The following is a 27,424-nucleotide window of genomic DNA, read 5'->3' as shown; positions in this document are numbered from 1 at the left end:
ATTAATTAATGTGCAACAACTGATAAAGCACGTCTTGACTTGTATGTTCTGTTATAATCAATAAAAACACAAAGGTAATTGGTCCTTTAGGATCCAGCAGTCAAAACACAGTAACTCACACAATTTTCTGACAGAGTGAATCAGCAAAAGCTAAAGCTATTACAAAAACAAGACTAAATTCCCAATGTAAAGCCTATTTAGGTACAATAATTTATACAAATTATTACAAGCCTCAGGTTAACAAACATACATTTTCAATACATGAGTTCATTTTATAAGACATACATATGACAAAAATGTGGTTCTGTAACTCCTAAAAAACCAAATCATTGTATGCCACATAATCACATAAACATATATGATCAATAAGAATGGGGAAATGAGAAATTTTAAAATACATCTAGAGAAAAGTATCAATAATAATGTGAACATGCAGAGCTAAGGAGCTGAGGAATGACACCAGAATGATAGAAATCTACTTCACCCAAAGAGTAAAGTTAAATGGATTACTAGATTCTAACATTGCTCTCTAGAATTCGATTGTTTTATTTGAATACTTGGAAAGACACAAAGTTTTACCCCATTACTGGTAATAAGTGTAAAGGCTTTTTCATATAAAGGATTAAATAGTCAACTGCATTTTGCATTTAATGCACACACCCACATGCACTCAGACTCTTTACATTTTCAGACTGTGCATGGAGACCGAATACTCAAAGAAAATCCACTTGAACAGAGAGAGAAAGAAAGTGCTAATGTCACGCAAACAGTGGCCAGGATGGGTTTCAGTCCAGGTCTCTAGGGTATGAAGGAAACAGCACAAACCATGGTGCTGCCCTCATATGCATAATGCCTATGGAAATATTTTATATATGTCATATACAGTATGCTGTGTTGCTCTTTCTGAGTTTCTGTGAAGCATTTTGAGCATGGGACAGGCAGTATATAAATAAAATGTATAAGAATAATAATAATTAATTATTACTATTATTATTAAGCAACTGTGACATGATTTGGTTGTCACTTGAATGACCCCACTTGGAGGAGCAATACATCCAAACCGAGAGAAAATATTTTGCAACTTCTTTGTTTTTTTAAACTTTGTGCCTAAATACAACACCGCAATTAAACGGGATGTCCTGGTTGGAACCTCAAAGTTTTTAATGACTTTTGTTCTTTCTATTTACAAAACAATCACTCTATCAAGTTTTGCACATAATCATGTAGTGAGCACCTTCAAAGCTCTAACAAAGCAAGAACAACTCCCACCCAGGTTGAAGTAATGTGGTACTTAACTCACTTTATCCACAGAACTGAGAAGCAGGCACAAGAAAATGTCTGATGTCAATTTTAGGAGCAGGCTGGTAGTCCAGCCCCTTCTGCATCCTATTTTTGTTTTGATTATTTTTTGAACTTTTTATTTTTTTACCTTGGTTATTAATTAAATAGTGTACCACACATTTTCTTACACAAGCCACTTTTCCTTTCCTTTTTTTTTTTTTTTTTTTTTTTTAACACACAATTTAGATTAAATTAATGTATTGGAGTTAAAACTCTAACTTTGAATTTAAAAAATCCTGACAATTATTGTTAAATCCCCCTTTAATATCAACTTAATAATTATGGTAAAGCAGATAAAAACAATAGAATGCATGAGCTGTTTACTGTCTTATTTATTACAAAGGTGGTTATTAAAATTTTCAAAAAAAAAACAAAACAAAAATTATTCTTACCCATTTCATTCCTTACCATTTTTACTGCTGGTCAATGAAAGCTGTGCTGAGAAATTCCTACTGTTAGAGGCTTCCCTTTTCTGATTAATTGTTGAAATAAAGCTGCTAAAACTTGAAAACTGACACTTTGTTCCCCTGTCAATACCCTGTTAAGAAAGAAGAAAGAAATGTCTTTATTTGCTATCCAGATAATAGACTAAAAATGATAATAACTGACTGATAAACTCCGCCCTAAACCAGTGTAAAACAATCCAACTATCAATATACTGCCTATCTAATATATAGATTATGGACCACCAGGGTGCGTACAGCCGCCATAACCTGACAAAGAAGCAGGCAGACACGAGTTTCCCACATAACACACCTTTTATTTAAAATCCACAGCACAAAGTACCAGCACACAATGCTCAGCCCCTTCTTTCTCTTTCGTCCTTCTCTATTTCTTAGCCACCTCCACTCCTCTCCCAGCAAGCTTCGTCTTCCTTCCTCCCAACTCTGGCTCCTCGAATGGAGTGAGGCGGCTCCTTTTATTCTGGTCCCGGGAGTGTTCCAGGTGGCTCATCATTATTACCTGAAATCATTCCCAGGTGTGCTAAAAGTCACCTATAGGGCTCTACAGCTCCCCCTGGCATCCCCCATGGAAACCAACAGAGCTGCACCAAACTCCTGCTCCCGACATGCCCTGCGGGAATCCGTGGTGCCACAGCTACCCAAAGGGATCGCCCTCTAGCATCCCAGGGGAGGTATTGCCTCACCGACGCACTCTCCCCTAGTCCTTGCATCCATACATTAATTAACTTATATTGCTCTGCTTCTTAGGATTATTCTTCTGGATTTCGTATTGTGACTTTTTTGAAATATTTTGTTGTTTTAATAGATCCTTTTGACTAAACCCTTTATTTATAAAGATTCTTTGTGGAAATTGTTTCTGCAAGCTGGTGTTTTATGATTTTCCCTCTTGTGAAGCAAATTTATAATTATATTGAAACTTTTAAGGATATGTTGAATTTTTGAATCCCCATTTGGCCCAGTTTAGGCAACAAAAAGGTTATTGCCTCAAAGTGCTGCCTTTTCAGGGCAGTCTGATAAGGATACTGGTCTGCTTTTGGCTCAGTTTTGGAAGCCTCTGTCCTTTCACATTTATGTGATGCCGCACTGTTCAAAAAACTGCACTCACTAGATCCCACCTTCCCAACTATGATGGGTAGAAATGAAGATTTTCATTTCAGAACGTTTTATGCTGTGTGCAGCATCACTAAAACAAATAAATGAAGAAATAGTTAAATAAAGAAATACACAACAAAAACATATTTAATGACAGATTTAATACCAGTATGTTTCTTTGTCACATTTCACAACACATTCATTCATTCCTTCATTAATTAATTAATTAAATTTTTCCCAAAATATTCCTCTGTAGGAGGTAGCCTAGGTGTACATTTTGGAACCGCTCATCATAGCAATTGTTATAAATAAAACAGGAAAGAAATTTCCGGCTCCATTTTTTCCTTTATGTGGTACTAGCCATCCCCCACGGCTTTCCCCGTGTATTAGTGAAACAGGAGAGTGAGGAGGGCCCCGCCCAGCTCTCTACCCCTGACGTCACTCTTCCCCCTTCTCTCAGACCGCAGCCTCTGTCTCGGATTAGCGAGAATATATCACTCCTGCAAGTGAACTATGATTCTTAGCACAATGAGAGAAGTCACAAAATCAACCAGAATGTTCAAGCAAATTATATAAAAAAAAAAAGATCTAAATCCATTAAGTAGCTCTCTCGTTCACTACCTAAACGGAGTTAAGGTTACGGCCCGAGGCTGACGTGTGAGTGAGGAGGGCCCCACCCCACCCCTCCCCGTAGCCCTATGAGCCTCACTCGGATATGCGCTAATTAATCGGTACTGCAAGCAAACTATGATACTTAACACAATGGGAAAGTCACAAAATCAATGGAAGGTTCAAGCAAATTATAGAAAAAAACCCAATCTAAATCCGTTAAGTACTTCTCTCGTAAAAAACGCACAGACATACAAACGGGTCTAAAAAACTATAAGAAATTTCACACTTGGACCACAAAATTTTTAAAACCATTTCTTAGCGAGCACCTATGGGCCAAGGGTAACCTACATTCCAAATATCAAGTCCCAAGTCCTCATGGTTTGGGAGATTTTGTGATGAGTGAGTGAGTGGTATTTGGCTTTTATATATATAGAACAGATGTATTAAAATCTTAACCAACTCATACTAAGAGTGAGCTTTGCTCAAGTTAGTATGTTTATCATACAGGCTTTTAAAAATATTGTGACAGTGTATCTCTTGATGTATACAATATGTGAATTAGTATATACTGTAGCTTTGCCATGTGTTGTTTGTATTACTGGTGTGGCAAATGTGTATGATAACTGGATGCCACCTTTTTCAGACTGTAAAATATTGCACTTAATATCTATTGTGTTGTTTTTAAAAGACAAGATTAGATATGTTACTCCTTAATACCTCACTATTGAACTATTACAAAACAATGCCAAAATTTAACACCCAATGTTGCCAGTGTGTTTATGCATGGCAAGTATATTTAGACAAAATATGATTATTTTTCCTTATCATATAGATAGCTGCTTAACTTTAAAATAAACAAAATTAAATTAAAAAGATTAGGATTAGGTAAATGCAGTTATCCTATAATGGAACAGAGGGCTACACAATGAATATATAAATACTGTGGTATAGTATTCCTTAACATTATTAATGTAATGTTTAGCAAGTCCACATATGTGTACAGAGCAATGAAACAGCAGCCAACTACAGGGTGTGTCAGGTTTCATTTCTGAAAAAGCAGATGGCATTCAAAGAAAACAATTATGTAAAAGAAACCCTCAGCTGTATTCCAGACTTAATGCATTTACAAAATGAAGCATTATATTTAATTATATTTTCCATTATCCTTTTATTATCCTAAAGGATTGTTATACTGAAAAGCATCAATACACTACTTCTAATTAAATTCTACAGGCAAAACAATGACAAGTAAATTAAGTTCACTAAAATTAATTTTTACAGCACTATTACCTATAAAAAACTATAACTACCTTGGGCAAAAGCACTATCATTAAGATTAGGAGAAAAGGGTGTTTGTAAATAGAGATTATTCTCAGGGCCTAAATTTTGTCTTCAATGGAAATAATAATAATAATAATAATTCATTACATTTATATAGCGCTTTTCTCAGTACTCAAAGCGCTATCCACACAGGGAGGAACCGGGATGTCCCCCATGTAAATACCAACTGGGGGAGATTTTATTATAGAACATATTCTTTGTGGGATTTATAAAGAATATGATCAACATTGACTACCAGATATATCTTAACGTGTGTACATACCAAATTCATTCACTAACATTTTTGTTTGGTAAGTGAAAAATAAATACTGCCTAAAATACTAACAAAAATGTATGACGTAAGTAGTTACTAAGGCATTAGACTTTAAACCAAAAAGTCTTTGGCTTATTCCCTGGCTCTGACTTGCTGTGTGACACTGAGCAAATAACTTAACCTGCCTGTAGCCCAGCTGTAAATGATATCTGAAAAAGCATACAATGTATCCTTGCCTTCTAAGACATGTTGGATAAAGGTGTCAGACAAACATTCATAATAATAATAATAATAAATGTCAAAATCCAAGTATTATGTCGTCAGTCCGATGTGAATTAGTAAATACCAAAATTATTCAGGGTACTTTCATTTACAACATCTCTCTTATAAAAATTTCTTAAAACCATGATTGTAAAAACAAATACTGTATTTCAAATCAGCATTGTCAGCACCTTTCTTTCCCAACTTTTTCACATTTGCTGTTGTGAGTTTTATGTTTGTATTAATATAATGCTTACTTCGAAGTAACAATTAATCATTAAGTCAAATGAATTAAAATTAGAAAAAGTAACAAATTACTAATGTTTTAATGATATAGACCTCTTTGTTCTTTTTATTATATTTGTTCCCACTTTCAGGACGCCCTTGTAAAATCAGTTACCTCTATTAAAGTTTATTAAATATTTTTAGAAAATCCTGTAAAAATTGCCTTTGTTGTGTGGTTTTCAAGATATTTTACATATGTGATCAGATGTTTACTCCTATGTTTCCTAGGAACAACCAGAATTATATAGTATATGATAGGACTGGCAGCATGAATTAGAATAATTGTTTTCCATTGATAAGACTGTATCCCAATCACTCCCAAACTATTCAGTTTTTTAGTGTGAAGGGAACATGTTTTAGCTGCCCCACAACTGTACATTTATGCAAACTAGCTATCTAGAGTTTTATCTCAAAATCATTAGCTTACCTACCAGAATGTCTGGCACATGTTGGAGTTTTCAAACACTATCTCAAATATTTTTTTTGGATTGATAATTCAGTGCAACTTATGTCCTCACCTTTGTGGAATAATAGCCACAAATAAATAGGTAACAACTGTGTTTGGCACTCGCCATCTGGAGTACCCACATTTTCCCTGTATCTGCATGGGTTTTACTCCCACACCCCAAAGATGTACAGTTTATGTTAACTGGTGATTCTAAATTGTCTTGCATAAATAATTGTGGATGTGTGCATAAAGTTCCCAGAGCTGTTTTCTGTTTTGTAGCCAGTGCTGTACAGGGAGGGTCCAGGTCCCTGTGACCCAGAACAGGATAAGCAGGTTACAAAATGGATAGATGGATGGAGAGACAATGTCAGTTACATTCAGAAAATGATTGCCAAATCTCGGTTTCTTTATCAATGTTACATATAGTGTTTTTATTAAGCAGCAATCTTGCGATTGTTTCTAATTATCTCATTTAACTGAAATACACTACTAGTTACAGTAAAATAGTTCCAACTCAAAGTTGACCGGTCACATCATCTCTCTTCAAGCATACACAAATCACATAGTTCTTGTGAACACATTATAATGGAATTAAATTAACAATATAAAAAACCATGTATTTATGTATGTATTTACCGTCTTGAAAAAGCCACAGGATTTTACCACTTTATTAAGTTAAACCTCACAAAATGTTTAATTGTTTAATTATGTTTAATTAATTGTTTTCCGTAGACTTGCACTGAAATTAAATCAATGATATTTTGTTCCTACAAAATGTCTACAAAAAGAGATAAAAACATGTATGAAGACGTGTAAACAACAGAGAAATTTTACTATATAGAATCTTCTAGTGGAATAACATTTAAAAACTGACTTTTCACCTTAGTGTAGTTTTGCTAAATTTAATTATAAAGTGTAATCTTTTAACAATAATATAAAAACACACAGCATATATAAACTTGTTGATGAGGCTTGTTATTGATTGGTCAAAGTTATTTTGTAAATATTTAATTTAATGAATTGTAAAGAAGCATATGGTACATTCTGCCATAATGATTTTTTATTTATAGTCTACAATATGGCACAGTGCAATATTTAGCCACCATTGTCTACTGAAATATTTTTTCTTTATTTAATATGCATTATATGTCTGTAGGGCTACACATTTATATTGGGTGACAGTCGAGATGCTATAAGAGACAATGACTCCAAGGAATTACTATAGTATGTGTGTTTATTATATAACAAAGTTAACGCAAAGGAGAAGTAAGTACAAATGCTAACTTAAAGTAAAATATTAATAAGCAGAAGACAATATACTGCTGTCTCTCAGGGCCTTGCTAGCAGGCTTGGATCTCCTCTCCAGTGGGGAGGCACATCAGCTTGTTCATTGACAAAAGTGATACACCAACAGTCTCTCTACTCTGATAAGCATTTGTCTTAACTCACCTCCTAACACCACATTCAGTTTGGTAGGGGTGTTGGTAAGGTGGCTTAATATTACAGCTTGGAGTCATTTCCATGGCAAACTCACAGGACATTTTCTAGATTTAGGAATGGTACAAGAAAATCCTGTGGCCTTTCTCATATTTGCTCACTCCAGCAGCCCCATATCTCCCTGTATCCCTGAGCCTCAATATGCACTTAAAGGGCCAAGTGCTAGGATGTCCTTGGCTGCCTTTTTTAGTATAACAGTACACAGGGTTGCACTCACACCATCCAAAGCAACTGTGCCTCCATCTGACAGATTGGGTGAATTTACCCAGGTCCACTTATAAACTTATAACCGCCTATTTATGAAAGGGGTAGGCAATTCTAATGTTTGGTGGAATACCTGCTTCCTAGCAACATGGATGGGCATTGAATACTCCCTCATAGGCCACAATTCTCTCTCAATTGTGCTAGTAGCTAGGTTTACTACTTATCCTACTACTTTTTCCATCTGTTGTAATGTCCCCTTTTATAGAAGTATAAGTAAACAACTAGTCTGAGTTCTTAATAGGGCTGACTTCCTGTTCTGCCTCTTTATGGCCCCTTTTCACCAGTATCTCCGTGCCAGCACAGTAACCCATCACAATTAGTTATAAAAGTACATAGAAAACTATACACAATTAAAAAAAAAGTATCAAAAACCCTTTAGACACATCTCTCTTAAGAAGACATTAACAGTTAGTGGATGGTCATAAGATAGCAGCATGTACTGTATGCAGGCAACAGATTTGAGAATTAATACAATTTTTTGTATGTATTGTAACAAGACAAGACTTCAGACATAGAAAGGTTTGGGGCAGCCACCCATGTAATATGTTACTGGCTGCAAAAAGTAAAGAAGTTGAAATTGCAAAAGAGTTTACAAGGCTGAGTCCAAAACAGAACTGCCCTCCAGAGGAAGGGAATGAGGTTTTATAGGAGGTCTGGGTGAACTGATGTCATCCTAGGGGCCGGGACCGGAAGTGATGTCACCCTCATAGCGTGTCCCGAGTTGAGGCAGTGGTTCCTGGTGGGATTTCCCGGGAAAGGTCTGCAGGAAACTTAGAAAGAGCGTTAGTGCACCCCACCACATCCTGGGCAGATGTGTTACCATTATTCTCCAAGCCCTTCAGCTGCCTCCTATTCACACGTTTGTGACAGTTATGTGATTTGTATAATCATCAACATGCTTAGAATAATAAAACATCACTGTCAAAAAGTATAGCATGGGCTATACCTTCTCAAATGCTTATCAAATTATATTTACAAGAAAACTAGGTACCAGTGTGAAAGGTTTTTATTTTTGTATGTAGTAAATTAATGAAGAAGAACAGACAACTGGATGTCTTTCAAAATAGTAAAACCACACTAAAATAAACCATATGTTTCTAGAAGATGATTTGAATGCTCACTAAAGTAATACTGTACATGCATTTCAAGAACATCAACAATATACAGAATCATTATTGGGTGTGAATTTGACATTTTCTTTATTTTTTAAGAATGTTGTTTCACAGTTCTGATTTCCTATTGGGTACAACTCAAATTCCCTCATTCAGATACAATTTAATTTTCAAAAGAGAATCTGGGTAAAGTATGTCTTAAAAGTCTGCTGGATGTGGTTCAGTACCAGAGAATACAAGTCTCTTTAAAAAATAAGCATGGAATTTTTTAAAGATAAAATGTATACAAAAGGTAAAAGTGCAACCTGTTTTGAAATAAAATGAAAAAAAATCCAACACTGATTATTACTAACTGACATGATAATCTGTTCCCTTCAACAACAATAATGGGATAGATTGCACTGTCCAACTCCATTAGCTGACACAGATAGGCACTGCACTGTGAAAAAAATAATAATTTTGTAGTGTTAAAAATGAAGCAATTTAAGGGATAGTTAAATATAAATCTACCCTGAACAACATGAGGGGTTTTTGCTCCTAACAAAGTGCTATGTTTAAATAATGCACAAAATAAGCTAGTCACCCAATATATTTGCTAATAGATCATATTGTAACAGTACAGTGCATATTTACAGGAAAACAATAATTGAATTATAAAAGAATTCTTTTGGATGTATAGATTCCAACAGAATGAGGATCACTGTGTTATTTTGCAGTGCGCTGCCTGCAGTTGTCTGCAAAAGATCATACCATTTCAGAAGTTTTTACTAATGTGACTGTACTAGCTTGAGCAAAAAAAAAAAAAAAAATGACGGAACAATGAAATTCTGATATGGTGCATGAACCACTTGAGATACTACAAGAAATGAGATGCATTTAAAAACAGAAGTGAATGAAACCCACATAGAACTTCCCCACCCCATACAGTATATACATTCTGTGTCTTTCCTCCTTGAGCGTTTTAGCACACAGACACAAACATTCAGAGCTGAACAATCCCAAAGTGCTTAATCAAATCAAGAATTTAAGAGGGAGATCTTATCTCATCCACGCTGGATGCAAAGCAGAAACTGAATCTAGGCAGGGGCTGGTTCACCTTGGACCCAATTCATGTATACATGAACACAAGGTAATTTATTTTCAGTAACAAATTTAATCCATTTTATAAATACCAGTCCCCATAACTCAATAGGGTTGTATAGAAGTGAAATATTCTACAAGTTATGAAAAAAAAGTTATAATGAAATAAACAATTCACAAAATAAAGAAAGAACTCGTCCTAAACTCACTTCATCCAAAGAAACTGAAATGATTTTTCAATCATGTGGATGTTTTACTTCATTTTAAACCCTCCATTCATATTGAATCTACTCATATAGCCAACCTGTACTCTATTATCATTACTCTTAATTTATAAGTTATTCCAGCTATTTTAAATGAAAAGTGTATAGTAATTTTCATGGTTTTAGATGGAGTATTACAAAATATGTGAGTTATGAAAAGAATATAAGCCATTTATCTTAAAAACAAATACTTTTTGGAATTCAGTGTTTAGATTTTTATACTATGCACTAGCTCTACGGTGTAAGAGGGACTATAGAAAAATATTTAAAATCATGTATGTTTAAAAAAAAATCAGACTGTCAATAAATTCATAAACTACAGTATGTTCTATAATTGTGTATTGATTTTCCACCTATGTAAAAATAAGGATAATTTTGAAAAAAAGTGAATAAATCCACACATTTTGATTCAATAAGTTAATTACTTTGCCTTTAGAGATGGGTTGCTGTGTCAATGCCCCGAAGTTTGCCTCTTGGTTCTATTCACACAATACTGGAAGGTGGCAGACAGCCTTACAAATCTGAGACTTTTGAAAATTACTAGGGGCTGAACCACATCTGCAAATTTCATAGAAAGAGACATGATTTTCTTGTCATTTAAAAATCAGTTAAGCAATAAAACAATCCAATTAAAAATACAGTGATGTTATTACTGTCAATGAATAAAAAAAACATTCTTTCATTCTTAAGTGCCCTTATCTCAATTGGACTGTACTAGCGTCATGAAACAACTCAAGGTTAACTGTCTGTTTTAATTTGCTGTTATCAGTGAATCCCTCAGCTAGATCCCCAGTGGTTATTCAGAAAATATTCTGACATTTTTTTTTAATATCTATGGTATGACAGAAAATGAAACCCTCAGGGGTTTTAATGTATCCCATGGTCTTGTAAAAAAGTTAGAATGTGACAGAGTGATATACAATATACAGTATCTCATCAGTTGACAGAAAAGTCAGCTTTGAAAAAAAGAGAAAAAAAAATAAAAATGCCATATAATACACCAGCAAACTCAAAATTCAGACTTAATTATGGCTCGGAGATTGCTTTATGTTAACTGCAAATTAGGAGGTTTCTAAAATGTATGCATTCTTTACTGCAATGACAAGTGGAAGTGTTCTGTGAAAAGTGCAAAATATTTTACATTTTTATAAAGTATACAGTCAAAATGAACATTATAAATGTTTATAAGTTATGTAGTCTGAGCAAGCATGTCAAAGCTTTTCCAAAAGAACTTTAGCAACTGACTGGGTAGTTGTAAAATTCCATATTAATCCATCCATTTTCCAACCCGCTGAATCCGAACACAGGGTCACGGGGGTCTGCTGGAGCCAATCCCAGCCAACACAGGGCATAAAGCAGGGAACCAATCCCGGGTAGGGCACCAACCCACCGCAGATTCCATATTATCCATCCATTTTCCAACCCGCTGAATCCGAACACAGGGTCACGGGGGTCTGCTGGAGCCAATCCCAGCCAACACAGGGCGTAAGGCAGGGAACCAATCCCGGGCAGGGCGCCAACCCGCCGCAGATTCCATATTAAATTAATTTAAATCTTCACAGTAAAGGAGATTAAATGAAGCAATAATATCATTAAAGACTGATGCATCATGAGTGCCATCTTTCAGTTATTTTAGTTAACCTGTAATGCAGAAGCTCACATGTGAAATCACGCAGTATATGAACATACCATGCATCTTACGTGTCTACATCTGTACACTGAAGGATACTGACTTTACCACAGCATTATTCAAGTCAGGCAGCCCACCTCAGAAACTGTAGCTGTGGTATAAGTGGTACTAAATACCACACCTCTCTAAAGAGAAACTTATTTTGGCACAGACTTTGCTAAAAAGATGTCACTGTCCTAGAAAAGAAAAAGACACTGGAAAAGATACCTGGAAAAAATACATCAAAATAATATGTTAAGCAAACATGCTTTTCCATTGTATAATTACTTTTCTCACGTTTCCAGAAGAATGGACATATATCAGCCTACTAAAGACAGAATACATGCCATACTGTACTTGAATAAAACTTAATGAGTTTCTAGCAAAATCAAACATTAGACATTTTGCCTGAATAGCAACCTGCACTGCAGGCTCCTACACAAAAACTTCCTGTATGCCAAGGCACTGGGGCATCAAGAAGTTGCCCGGGGTATGATGGCTACTAGAACGGCAAACCAGAGTCCTAAAAAAAGTTCTAAACGCATTAATCACAGCGCATTTTCTTAAGATTTAGAAGTTACAAGTTAGAATGCAACATCCTTAATTAATGTACTCTTCAATTATTTGTAAATGACATTAAAGTCATCTTCAAAGCAACTTTGAACTTCCCTGACTCTAAGAAAGCTAGACTACCAAAAGCTTCTATAGGCAGAGTGAGATAATGCAAGTCACATGACTAGCAACAAGCATAGCAACTTTAAACATTATAGCTAAGCCAAGAAAAAAGGCACAATAAGGTAACACCTGCTAAACAAATTTTCATTAAAGAAATTAAATTTACAAAAGGGTCACATGAAAGAATTTTTCTGACTCATCACTGGCTTCTAGTGCAATGTCTTTTCTGTAACACAGTGACCACTGCAAGCATCATTCCAAATCAGTTGCTATTAACACAAAATCTTAGCAAAACATCTATTAAATTCAACAGATTTTACAAGTTAACCTAACATTTAATTTGATTTTTAATTCTTTTTTGTGTATTGGTTGGATGAAGAGAATGCTGTGTGAATTTAAACCTCAAAGTTCGTTACCTATAAGTTATTATCATTCATTGTCTATTTAATGGTAGTTACCATAATGTTTTATTTACTCTTACATTTTGTACTTGTCTACATTAAATTGAATTTTCATTCTGAGTTTTTTCCTTCCTCCTCAGTATTTCATGCTCTTCCAATCTTGTTCTCAACTGCAAATTTCACAGATTTTCTAACTATGCCAGAATACAAATCCTCAATATAAATATGTAAGAGTAAAGTATCAGTTCAGTCATAGAAACCTGATCTTATCTGTACTTTATCTGTGGCCAATTAACCCATTTTTGTAAATTAATATTAAGGCCGAAGTCTTCTATCATAAGTATTAATCTTCACCACAGAACCAAAAAGTCGAAGTAAATTTTGTAGTAGGTGTTGAGTTGTCTATTACTCCTCTTCAAAAAAGTGTAAAACATTGGTTTGGCAAAATCACACTCCCAGTACTTTTAATTCAAGTCTTCTGATTTGATTTTAATGATAGTTTCCATAATCTCACACTGGAATGAAGTGAGGCTTATGGGTCTAAACTACTTTATTGAGATCTATTTTGTCTTTCTTTATGCATACTTATGTTATACTGGGAAATTTGCACACATCAGTTATTTTTTTTTTTAATTTGACATGTCTGAAATGAATGGGGACCCAGGTGGAGGCAAGGGTGTGTTAGTTATGTACAAAATATGAGTTGGCTATACAGCACCCTGGTGGAAAACATAGAACATTTAATAATGTATGCCATGTTAAGTTAATATAAATGACTACATATAGTAATGAATAAAATTCAAGTCATTCAGCAGTCTTTCAGTACTAATTTGGTTGTTACTGTCAGTCAAAGTGATGTCCACGAGTGGGGCCCTGGCTAATATGTGACAACTCTTTTTTCAGATCATACTGTATCTAGGCAACCAGTCCAAAAGCATCCATCAGTTTTCACAGATATAAATAACCCTACAAAAAGTAAGCACAAGTTTTTAAAACAGCCAACAACAAAATACAACAAGTACAGCCACAAAGAAAGAAAGAGCCAGACACATGTTGCAATGGAAGAAATTCATGGAAATTGTAGCACATCTATGGAGTTGCTACAGTATACATAACTGTGAACTGAGGGGGTCATTTAGAAGCCCTTCCTAGACCCAAGTAACTGCCAGAGAACTTCAACCTAACACAAAAAAGGCTTCATTAAGAAAACAAAGTAACAGTTATAGGCTCAAGAGAAGGTACTCAATCAAGAGGGTAAAACAACAAAAAGACTAAGCCATCGGGCCTAACTGAATGAAGAAGTTCCCGATTGTTTCGTGGATGACTCACTTACTCAATACCATAACTTTTCCTCATTATGACTTCTGGGCTTCCTTCCTTTAGAAGAGACCTTGTCCAACTGCTACCTCTCAATGCCAAACTACCTGGACCGAGGGAAAGAATGTCTTTTAGGTTGTGGTCCCTACTATTTCCATTTGCCCCATAGTAAGTACTTTTGTGGTCCTGGATAAATATTAATCTCTTGTGTTGTAGGTATAGAACTTCCCATTGCAACACCTTGTGTTCCTGCAAGTTCTCCAAACCTTAAAGATATAACAGAAAAGACCAGATTAGCTGTCCTCCCCATTGTTGTGTGAGATGCTAATATACAAAAAGGATCTGCTGGACTGCAGCTTAGACAATACTTGGCTGGAACCAAAAAAAACAGCTAACATTCCTAATAATTCTCCTAGCAAAAGGGAATGTGTGCAACCACAAGAAGGGGATTAAAAGGACCAAGAGAGAAACTGCAATGACATTTCAAAGCAAAAAATCAGAGAGGCTGCTACAAGAACCGAAGAGCTAAACCATAAGTAAAGTCAAAGTCAAATCAAGCATTATCAGGAGTTCTTAACTAAAAGACATGTCTGTCACCTAAACCAATATACTGTACTAAAACTTTAAATAAAGCTGAAAAGTGGAATGTTACAAGTCATGAACCAGAAGATATAAAATATTGAGAGAACAAAAGCAGAATTTGTTTGGTAGATAAATTCATAAGCCAATGAAGTTGTACCTAAAACCAAAGTGTGAAATGGTGATTAATGCCAAAATGAGAATTATCAGAAGTTGAAACCAGAAGGCGTACTGCCACCAAACATCCCAAATTCAAGAGTGTTCTATTACCTGAAGGTAAAGTATCATCAAACTCTTGATTTAAAACTATGCAATCCTCTTAAAGTGTGCTGACACAAAATCTACACTAGAAACCACACTATATTTGATTCCTAAGTGCTCAAGCTGATGTTATTTGATTATTGGCTCTAGAATCTCGGATGCTGCACTGAATGTCCCTCTGGATTACAAAGCAGAACATGATATGGCAGATAATGCCTTCTGGGAAGCAATCCCTAGCAATACTGCATTGGAACCTAGTAACACAGTCACTAAATGTAATAATTACAACTTAAAAATAAACTATAAAAGATTTTCATTAGTTCAAACTTAAATTATTAATACAAAGTACTTACAAAGCAATATTCTCTCAATATTCCAAAGAAACATAATAAAGTAGAAGAAAAACATTTATCAGAAACAAAAAATTAACAAACTGGCCCAAAAGATAACACCCAATATACCTGTGGGGTTACCACATAGCCTGGGAGCCACAATAATATAGGTCAATTAAATTATACTTTATTACTACGGGAGCAATGGCAGCAGCGGCAACAGCAAGAACAACAGCCACTCCATTAAAGCATGAGATATCATAATGAGCCATCAAAATCCCATGCAGGTGCACACTATAAAAGCATCTGCACAGCCATCTTGCCTTCAGTTAAAACTGACAGCTTGTTAGAGTAGACAGACAGAAAATTAGCCATGAAAAGGAGCTTAAATCGGCAAGACTCAGAATATGCAGGCACTGTGATTTGCTTCATTATTAATAATATGTTTTTTTTTATACTCCCAGTGTGTGTACAAAACTCAAAGTGCTTTTGACAGCACTGGTGAAGTGAATACTGTACCCTTTGAACAAAAATGACACTAGAAAACAGAGCCCTTCACAAAAACAGGATTTTATGGTAGTATAAAATGATTTAATCATAAAGAAATTAGCACCAGACACAATCAGGACTGCCTGTAATGCACATATGAATACCAGACAAAAATGCTCATGATTGCTTAAACATGCTAAATGCAGTAATTATTTTATTTTTCCCCACCTAAGCAGCTTTTTGCTCCTATTATTTGCATCTCATGAATGAAGTAACTGAATGTACTAAATGTTTCATTTGTAAAAATCTTTAAGTATTTAGTCCTCATTATAATATTTACTTAGGAGACATTATTATTTACAGCAAAATGGCGAATGTAAAATGGATCTGAGTGTTTACTAGGGAGTCACTAAATTAAATAATGCAGTGCAAACTTTTAAAGCAAATCACATAAGGTATAGGATACAGTTAGTTAAAAATAAAAAAATACAGCTGGTGCAAAGTAGGCAGAAACTGTGGAACCAGCTTAGTAAATTTGTAGGGTGGGACGCCAGATGAGTACAGCAGGAGGCTGCCAGCCGTCAAGGGAAAAGATTAAATGGAGTCTTTCTCCTTTAGAGATGCTGCAAAAATGTAATAAAGGTAACCTGATAATATTAATTATGCCTTATTGTTGTAAGCATTATGGACCACACCAGCAGCCACTTAAGACAGACTAATTATTCTAATGTAGCTAAACGTGCATTACTGACACTAAAAATGCTCTTTAAATTGGAAATTTAAAGTGTAATAGTAATAAAAGGAAAATCAAAATTATGAGTTTGCATTAGTGAGAACTTCTTGGCATAAAACAAACAGTCAAGGATCTTTCATTTAAGAGTGACTCAAAATCCAACCTATTAATGTAGAATGATTCTTTTGGTGTACCAGAAATGTGTTTAAAAATCTGCTCTGAGTACACCTGTAGATCAAAAAGCAGAGCAGTGGGGTAGAAAAATGTTTCCCAAACTACATTGTGAATAGGAGTGGCAGTAAGATTTACAAAATAAGTTAATAAGCACATTATTCAAAATTACAAAAATGCTGTGCTTGGAAGTGTCCTGCAAAAGCAGTTCTGCAAAATACTGAAGCAACATAATGCCAAAATTAATGCATGACAAAGCAAAAAATCCTTAATTCTGCAATTGAATTTCAGCTTTTGTCTTCACATAAGACCTCCATCCATCCATCTAACTTTTGATGCTTATCCGGGTCCATGGTGTCAGCACTCTAGCAAAGATTCCCAGATGTTCCTGTTTCCAGACATCTCCTTCAGGGAGATACCAAGGTGTACCCAGGCCAGCTGAGAGATGCAATCTCTCCAGCATGTACTTTGTCATCCCTGAGGTCTCCTCCCTGTTGGAAATGCCTGAAACACCTCCCCAGGGAGATACCCAAGAGATATCCGAACCAGATGCCCAAACCCCCTTCACTGGCTCATTTCAATATGGAATAGCAGTAGCTCTACTTTGAGCTCCTCTCTAATGTCTACATTCCTCACTACCTCTCTAAGGCTTAGCCCAGACACCTTGTAAAGGAAGATCATTTCTGCTGCTTGCATCCACAATCTAGTTTTTTTGGTCATGACCCAAAGTTTGTGACCATAGGTGAGGACAGTGACATAGATAGACCAGTAAATCAAGAGCTTTACATTCCAGCTCAGCTCTCCAGTCACTACAACTGACCGGTACAGCGTCTACAAGACTGTGGATGCTGCTTCGATCCGCCTGTCAATCTACCGCTACCTTCTTCCCTCACTCATGAACAATACCCTGGGTGTAAAAGGTAATCAAGAAAAATGACTTCTGTCCATCCTCAAAGTGATTCTGGTAAACAATCAAATGAATCAGAAGGAGGAAGCAGTACTTTGTCCATGCTGTTCATAGCAGTGATGGAGTGCTGCTGATCTCACAATGTAGTTGGGCAGTGGATGGAGCACTTTGAAGACCTCATAATTCCTAGTGACATGCCTTCCATTGAGGAAGTAGAGTCATGAGTCTCGGAGGGGTACTTGCCCATCACTGGAGCTGAAATTGCTCAAGTAGTTAAAAAACTCCTTAGTGGCAGGGCTCTAGGGGTGTATCGTTCCTGAAGGCTCTGGATGTTGTTGTATTGTCGGGGTTGGCACACCTCTTCAACAGTGCATAGAGGTCAGGGACAGCACCTCTGGATTGGCAAACTGGAGTGGTGATGCCAATTTTTAAGAAATGGGACAAGAGGGTGTGTTACATTTTTAAGGGAATCAAACTCTTTATCTTCCTTGGGAAGGCCTATGCCAGGTTTTTAGAAAGGAGGTAGACCATCACATTCAAGAAAAATAATGCAGATTTCATCCCTGTCACAGAACACTGGACAACCTTTTTGCCCTCACAAGGATTCTGGAGGATTTATGGGAATTTTCCCAACCAGTCCACATGGGCTTTGTGGATTTGGAAAAAACATACAAAAATGTTCCTCACAGTGACGTGTGAGGTGTGTTTCAGGAGTATGGAGCACCAGGCCTTTTGTTGTGGGTTATTCGGTCCCTGTACAACCAGAGAGAAAGCTTGGTTTGCATTTATGGCAGTCAGACTAGTTCTCAGTGAGTGTGGGACTCCACCAGGGCTGACCTCTGTCACTTTTTCTGTTCTTAAATTTTATTGACAGAATTTCTAGGTGCAACCAAGGAGGGAAGGGTGTGTACATTGGTGACCTCAGGACTGTATCTCTGCTTCTTGCAGATGATGTGGATCTGCTGGCTTCATCAGGCTGTGACCTTAGACACGCACTGGGAAAACTTTGCTGCCAAATTTAAAGAGGCCAGGAAGAGGATTAGTACCTACAAGTCTGAGGTCATGGTTATCAGCTGGAAAAGGGTGGAGTGACCCTATGTTTGAATGGCGATGTTTGATCAGACAGCCATACAATAATAACATTTGTCCTATTGGAGCAAACCAATTGATAGTGTCTCCTGTTGTGTAATAGGAGTATCATTACCCCAATTAGCTTTACAATAATGAATCTTCCTCATCAACTAAACACTTAGAGTAAACTTAATTTTATCAACCTCAGTGTATCCATGATGCTTATTAAAATTTACAAAAAATACATTATACAGTATTTCTCTCAGCACTTTCTGTCCCAGCAGGCACAAAGAGCTTTTAGATAATCACCACACATAAAGCAAATTGATGCTTCCTTTTTAAAATTTCTAAAATGGAAATCATTTTAACTTCTGAATGATGAAAGCCACTTATTTCTTTTTTAAATACTTTAAGTATATAATTAATTCATTTGCTCTTTGCTATTCATTTTTGATCATTTTCTTTGTAATTTCTGAGCATTCATAAGTTCTCATTAAATGTTTTTTTACCTGGAGTTGTTCTAGAAAAAACGTTTGCCATTTGCCTCAACAGCTGTTTTCATTTTAACTTTCTCTTTTAACCCCTTGAATGCTTTCTTGGTCTCTTTTTCTGTTTTTCACATTTCTCAAAGTCTATTTTTTAGTTATTTTAAAATTACTTATTTCTGTGCCATATTTATTTTAAGCATGGGTCAAAAAAATCTATGGATTAACACCACCCACATTGATAGAAGAAATGTTTTGTTTTTCCAGTTTTCCAATTTGTCTGCTTCCCTATAAATTATAACTCTTTTGTTTTAAAATGGAAACACACACTTAACCAAGTTTTGATCACTGTTTCTCAAAGAATAACTTCCATGTCTCGTATTTTCTTTACAGTTACAAAATACCAGGTCTTCAAAGGTGTTATGCTGTGAACTGAGGGAGAAAACATGAGCATCATTTTAGTCTTCTCTTCAGCATTTCCAAGAAGGGTTTGCCAGTCAATACTGCCGAGAGATCAGCAGCTGAAATCAACCATGATCACCATGTGTTCTTTGTTGCATGTTATTTGAAATAGTAAAATATCGTGTTCTGTAGCCAGCTCAGAGTCAGTAAAATTCTGATCATCTTTCTTACTAGTTAATCAACATTTAATATTTTAATCTAGATATGACTGTATTTTAGACATATAGTACCATAATTTCTCATCTCCTGCCTGATCTCTCTTTTTGTGTAGCTACTGATATTATAATCCTTTCCACTTTGTTACAGCTGTAATTTCCAGCAACATCACATTGCCAAACCAATACAGATGCCTCTAGCACATGCATGATGTTTCACCATAAATAATGGTGTAAACAGAAGAACTGTATTCTTTTCTTTTTTGGTTAAATGTTTGTTAAGTGGAATTTGTTGGTTTTATATCTCTTCATTTTCTGACTTTTACTGCAGTGTAAGCAGTTTAGCTATTTTAGGGACAGAGCTCATATACACATAAAATACAAAAATTACAGACCTCTTAAAAAAGTACTGAGCAAGCATTAAGAGTTGTAGTAATTGATTGCTATGCAGAAAAAATAAGCACTGGGAATGAATATTATGCTTTTTAAAGAAGTCAAAAGTGTTTCAGTCATAAATTGTTACAAACAGAGCTTAGGGCATTAAAACAGTAGTCAATGGCATCTCACAAGGAGGAAAATGTTAATTTCTCTTATATTGTAGCCCAGTGCTTGAAGTAGACCAGAAATCTTCATGATCTGCAATCGGCAGTCAATGTATTACACTGTATTATTTCACCACATTGGCAACATTTCATAGCATACTAGTGAGTGCCAGCACCTCTTTAGAAATCTTCACTGGGACCCAAAACTACTTGATCGAACGTCACTGTATAACCACTTAAAGCTAAGCTGTAACCCAACAAAGCAAAATACTTTTTTTTCAGTAGCAAATTTCTCATCAATATTTTACAGACTGCATTTTATTTGTGAATAGTACACATAAAATTAATTTAACAAGCTATTTTCCTAGGTTTTGCTTCAGTACAACTGTTATGTCAGCATTTTGAATAGTAAGTTCCTTTTTCAGTATGGCTGGCTGCTGGAGATACCTTAAACTGTTTCCTTTCAAATTAGTTTTTGGATGAAACGAAAACACAACCTCCTAAGGTTTATTTTCTTCTTCTAGTGCTGGTTATTTATTAAGATGTTACTGCCTAGCCTGTGTAAACTGGAATGGTTTAACCTTTGCTCAAACCAATTGCTTAAAGTATACTTTAGTTGCTGAAGCAGAAGCAAAGCACATTGCACAGCATAAAAAACACAGACACTGCAACACTCCCCCATCCCACCACAAAAGAAATAATGCTCTTTCTGCCTCCCATATGTAAAATGATTATTGTGTAAATATGATCATTGGTAGATCATACAATATATTAAAACCCTTATATTACTTAATAAATGCATTATTACCTCAAACATTACCATAACCCAAGCATACAAAAGAAGTCACTGCTCAGTTTACAATATAAACAGAGACACAAAAAGCGGACTTAAATGTTTCTGCTCTGAATATTTGTTTATTGTTAAAAGCTTTATAACCATAAAGCATTCATTTGTTTTTTGCATATTTTTGTAAATTACACACTGCATTTCTAATCAGACAGACTCTCCTACTATGGCTGTAAGAGGAAATGGATTTCAAAGTTACAGTGATTAGGCTTAAGTATAAAATAAAAACTATGCCTGAATGGAAAAAATGTTTCATTTAGTCTACATTATGTCCTAAAGAAAAATGTCTCTCTAAAAAATATAATTGGGACATGGATTCTGTCTGTCTTCATCTTGTTACAAATAGACATCATAAGAAGAAAGAAAGGCATTTCATTTTCAAATTGAAAATATCAAATTCTGAAAATCTAAAATCATACATTAACAGATTTAGAGTTGATCGTTCTGGAGTAAATAAACACAACATGAGCAAAATATGTATCAGTGTATCTGGAAATAGCGCTGCTGCCTTGCAGTTGGGAGACCTGGATTCACTTCCCGGGTCCTCCCTGCGTGGAGTTTGCATGTTCTCCGTGTCTGCGGGGGTTTCCTCTGGGTGCTCCAGTTTCCTCCCACAGTCCAAAGACATGCAGGTTAGGTGCATTGGTGATCCTAAATTGTCCCTAGTGTGTGCTTGGTGTGTGGGTGTGTGTGTGTGTGTGCCCTGTGGTGGGCTGGCACCCTGCCCGGGGTTTGTTTCCTGCCTTGCGCCCTGTGTTGGCTGGGATTGGCTCCAGCAGACCCCCGTGACCATGTAGTTAGGATATAGCAGGTTGGATATTGGATGAATGGTTGGATGTATCTGGAAATTGCACTTGATTCTACTTTAAAACTTTATTGAAATAATTAGTTCATGTTTAAGAAAGAAACTTTTTTGAATATTTATTTACACTTACCTTAATGAGATTGCAACCTCAGCTCATCCCACAGTATATACTGAATATATTGCATTGGAAAGTACCACCACCATACCAAGCTAAACCACAAATATAAAATAAATCAAACAAATTTCATGATGAACATAAATGTTATTTAGTCACTTGTAACAAACGTATACTTGCCAATCATTTAATTAACAAAATAGTCCTTCCATTGTATCTTAACCTATTTCTTTACCTGAATCAGTCTTTAAAATTGAAGAAACATTGATGTGCATATGGCAAGCCATTTTAACATTTAATACCTCCATCTAATTCCTATTTTTGATATCTAAAATTTTAGTTTAAGGCATCAAATGTATAATTAGAGAAATCTGTAATTATGTTCTGATTACTGAGAATAGACTGACTTTTCCGTAGACATGTTATTCAAATGACTGACTATTAAAAAACACAAACACACAAAAAAACTAGCCATACTGGCAGTCCAAAAAAGGTGGATCACAGTAACACATTTAAATCCTCAATGATCTACATCTTCCTCTTACTTACAACACTTATAGCAGCCTTTAGAAAGTGAAATATCTCCCAGAAACAGCAAAAATAAAAAGCTGTATCAACACTTAGTCAGAATGGAAGCATACATAGATGCGGACAAGTTAATTGCTTAAAAACAAACATGCAGGCACAACAAGAAAATGAGGAGCTGCTGGCTACAACAGCTGAGGTGTTAAAAGCAATTGTCAAAGAAAAATATTCAGAGCCACAATGTCATGATTAAAACTAAGAGAGCCACACCACACAGTTCAGCACACCTGCACAACCAAACCATAAGGATAAACCTCTGTCCTGAATACTTTTGTTGTTCTATCTTCTCAACTATTCTGCCCCTTTAAGTATGAATTCCATACCAGGTCCATACTTCAAGTTTTGTTACATAGGGATTCTTCAGAAAACTTTAATTGAAAGTCTTACAATAAAAAATTGTAGGAGCTCATTATACTACTAATCATGCCTAAATTCAGAGAACAATAGGAAATCTTATAGCCATGGATTAGTGGACTACCACCAATTGCAAGGATTTCAAGAATTTCAAAATGTGTTTACATTGCTAATGGCCCCAGTCAGAGAAAAGCTCACTAATTTTGAGAGAAAATGGAATCTGCCAAGCACTTTCTGCCCATTCTTACAGTAGATTTGCTTTTCTTTATTAAGAAAAGAATACCTGAGTATTGATATATGATGTCACATTTCCTCCCAGTTTCACATGAGGTAGAAATTAGGAGGATGGAATAAACAGTACGGGATGTGGGGGTGAACTCCAGATGACCTGTAGCATGTTCTTCTCTCTTTTTAGTGAAGGACTAAAAGAATCTACTGAAAGGGATTCTTGTGAAAGGAACCAAAAGTCTAGGGAAGTCTGTTTAGCTTGATGGTGACAAACACATACTTTTAAATCCTGTGTTTTCATAGAGAGTGGAGACAAAGAAGTTTACGATATAATACAAGCCAATGGTGACTAATACTGTACAATGGCAAACAATTTGAAAAACATCAATGGAAAATAAAAAAAAAAATTCTCACATTAGTTGCTTGCATAATCCACCAATCAGTTATCTAGTTGAATGCTCAAGTCCGCATGGGATTGCCTTTTTGAACTGAGGACTGTTGCCCAATGAATGAGGGAAAGAAGGAACATCTTCAGTTCAAAAAAGGCAATTGCCATGGGGACTTGCATTTCATATTTATGATATATGCTGATTTTTTCAGAAGTAACTATTCAACAACATGCATGCATTTTGCACATTTTGAGTATTCAACTTTAGAACTACCATATAGATTTTGCAACACGAGGAATGTGAGGATTTTTTTTCTTTTTCTTATAGATGTTTATTCATTTAGTTTGGCGGTGTACGGCAGTTGTTACTATTGGATTGCATCATATCATAAACATCTTTATCTCCCTTCTCCATGAAAACTGATATTAAATGTTTTTCTTCGTCATGACTGCAAACTACATGGGGTAAGTAACATAATAAAACATGTATCTTTTTTGTGTGGAATATTCCTTTAATTATGAATACAGAAAATTAGAGTTACTGCTAGCTGATAAACTGTCCCATCAAGGTTACAGTGGATGAAAAAAAATACACTACGCTTAATCATATCACCTCTAGCCCATCAACACCTACGTATTCTGGAGACATTTTCCAACAGTAATAAAACAGTAACTGAACAAAAATGGTTAATTTCCAGAATCAGCTATGGATTTCTCCCTCCCTATATTTCATTTACAAACTTACTTAAGCCCATTATAAAGTCCCAGGAGGATAAACTCTACCCAATAACATTGGTATGAAACAACCTTAAAAGGATCACAAGTTTATCACATAGCAAACCATGTCAGGTCACATTATAATTTCAATTACCCTAACTCTCACATTTTGGGATGTGGGAGGAAAACCAAGTATGTTTCCAAAGGAAAAGCCAACAGATATATTAGTAGGGCATGCAAAGCCCATATAAGCAATGATCAGATCTGGCATTGTACCCTGGTTATTGAAGTTTGAGGCAAAAGCCAGTGCTCAATGCACATGATTGCTTCTCCTTCTTTTCTTTTTTTATTGTTACAGGATGTACTGAACCAAAGACATAAAGATTTAGGAGGGAAACCCCTTAGTCAGTCACTGTGGAAATTTCATGTTCTCCCAGTGTCTGTGTGAGTGTTCCCGAGGATACACCAATTCTGTCTGTAAGGTTTGTTGTTAATTCTGTATTGAATGTGTCCGTATGTGTGTGCAGGAGGGCCCTGCAATGGAGTGGTCCTCTGTTCTGGGTTGGCTCCTGTCTTGCACCAGAATGCTGCCTGAACAGGTCCCAACACCCAGAGACACAGAACTGGATTAGAAAGGCTGAAGAATATTCTGCATCATTTAAAGCTCTATTTACACACACACACAAACAAAATTGCACATATATACATATATATATATATATATATATACACATCCATCCATTTTCCAACCCGCTGAATCCGAACACACGCAGACACGGGGGAGAACATGCAAACTCCACGCAGGGAGGACCCGGGAAGCGAACCCGGGTCTCCTAACTGCGAGGCAGCAGCGCTACCACTGCGCCAACGTGCCGCCCATATATATATATATATATATATATATATATATATATATATATATATATATATATATATATATATATATATTTCATTGTAGTGTTATGATTTGAATAAGTACTAATAGATCTAATTTAACTCATCACACGAGTAGTGCAATTGCTCAAATGTATACCACATTTAATCCACATACCCTGTAATACTAGTTTCAAAATTGTTACTACATTCAATTGATGCACAAGGAGTATAATGACGATGTGCAGTTGATTTTAGACTGCACTAGACATTATGGAAATGTGTCAAAGTCAAAGTAGTCCATCTGAAAAACTGAGCACCTTACTCAAATCCGCTGACAATGTATTATAGGAAACTAAATATGGTTTCTGGGGTCTTTTAAAAGATGAATCTAATGTGGAGAACGTTTCAGTTTTTACAGATTTTCTTTTTCCTACTCGGCAATCTCTTCATCTAACAGATGTTCAGCAGCATAACTGTTGCTGCAGGAAAAATGATCAGACACGAAAATATAATTGTAATGTACATCTTGCACTTTACTTAATACTGAATGAGCGCCTTTATTGTTCATGGTAGGTGAGCAAAGATGGAAACAATTATAAATCATATAGCTAATTCCATCAGTATTTATTTCAAGGCTTACCTAAACTGTGTAATCGTACTTACAGATGGTCAGTATTAGAAAACATTTCCCTTCACTTACCCCCGATGCTGATGCTGTCAGAATTGGTGGGAGTTTCTCCCTGTCTTTATCTTCCTGTGAATAAGAAGAAAGATTGCTTTCGCTCATTTTTTTTTTTCTCGTTTTATTTGTCCAGCTCCGTCAGAAGCCTCTCCAGTCGTCTTTCACTGGACACTCCTGGTGACATTCTTTTTAGGCACCGCGACTCCTTTAACGGCTCTCTCCCTGTCCGCCTGTTGCTCGTGCCTTCTGCTTCTTCGGCACACCTCTCGTTATCCACCAGCGAAGGTCAGCAGAGGACAACGAGTGAAACAACTTCCCCGGCTGTCACGCACAACAGGTGATTAGTTTCGCCAACCTGTCATCTGAAGTTCAGCAAACCGTTACGGCAGCGGTACGCGCTTAGCAAAAAACCACAGACGTCTCGCATGGCAACGCAGAAGTAGATGCGTTGCGCTTTCTCTTTTTTAGCCTTTTTTTACATTAACTGACAAACTGTTACCCACGCCAAAGTAGTGCTGAGCTCTCATAATGTTGCCACGAATCGAGTCGCCATGTTGTTTAAAAACGATTCATTGAAACCGTCCTAAAGACAGCGGCCGACAGCACGTTAAATAAAATACGCGGTGCTAGTTTCGGAGCGGCAGCCAAACAGCATGCACGGTGGAGTCTGCACTCGCGAGCGGACATGTAGCGTAAACGGTTTCATGAATAGGCGTTGACACAGCTGTTCCAGTAGGGTAAGGATGTGATTTATTTATTGTCGGGTAGAATGGGGGACTGGTTAAAAATGCGTAGTCTGCGACAGCTGTGCTTTGTAGTTCGCGCTCCTTTCATCTCCCATTTAAGAAAACACGTCACCAATATTTGATGTCAAATTTGGTTCAGAAAATAGAAAATAAAACCACAATTGATCCAGTGCGTTTGGTAATATATATATATATATATATATATATATATATATATATATATATATATATATGCAATACATTATATAGTAATCCCATCACAGTTTATGTGCTCCGAAATTATAGTATGGTTTTAATAACTGTGTGCCTGGAAAAAAAATAAAAAGTGTATCTCAAGAAGCCCGCTACATATAAAACTTGATTTTTGCTTATATGTGTGAATCGTCAAAATAGAAGCTGCCAGAAAATCCAATGAACTCATTTTTGAAATACGTGTCACAGTCCTACCAAGAAAGACTTAGAATGGAACACAGACAACCCAAAAACTTGCCAAGATTTTGGCCGGAAACGATGAAATCA

At 36.0% G+C, this 27,424-nt stretch overlaps 1 protein-coding gene across 1 annotated transcript in view; it reads right to left on the bottom strand.

Annotated features, from left to right (window-relative positions):
* hectd2 (HECT domain containing 2) overlaps nucleotides 1–26,981 on the bottom strand; it is a 106,687-nt gene extending 79,706 nt beyond the window's left edge. The window contains exons 1-2 of the mRNA XM_028795463.2: nucleotides 26,178–26,981; nucleotides 1,750–1,879 (exon numbers count right to left, since the gene is read on the bottom strand). Coding sequence (XP_028651296.1) covers nucleotides 1,750–1,879; nucleotides 26,178–26,264 — 217 coding nt within the window. The 5' untranslated portion in view covers nucleotides 26,265–26,981. The remainder of the gene's footprint in view (nucleotides 1–1,749; nucleotides 1,880–26,177) is intronic.
* Between the last annotated feature and the right edge of the window lie 443 nt (nucleotides 26,982–27,424).

This window comes from Erpetoichthys calabaricus, chromosome 2, assembly GCF_900747795.2.
Source record: "Erpetoichthys calabaricus chromosome 2, fErpCal1.3, whole genome shotgun sequence".
NCBI lineage: Eukaryota > Metazoa > Chordata > Cladistia > Polypteriformes > Polypteridae > Erpetoichthys > Erpetoichthys calabaricus.
The sequence above is the reverse complement of the archived record's forward strand: the minus strand, read 5'-3'. Positions and strand labels throughout refer to the sequence as shown.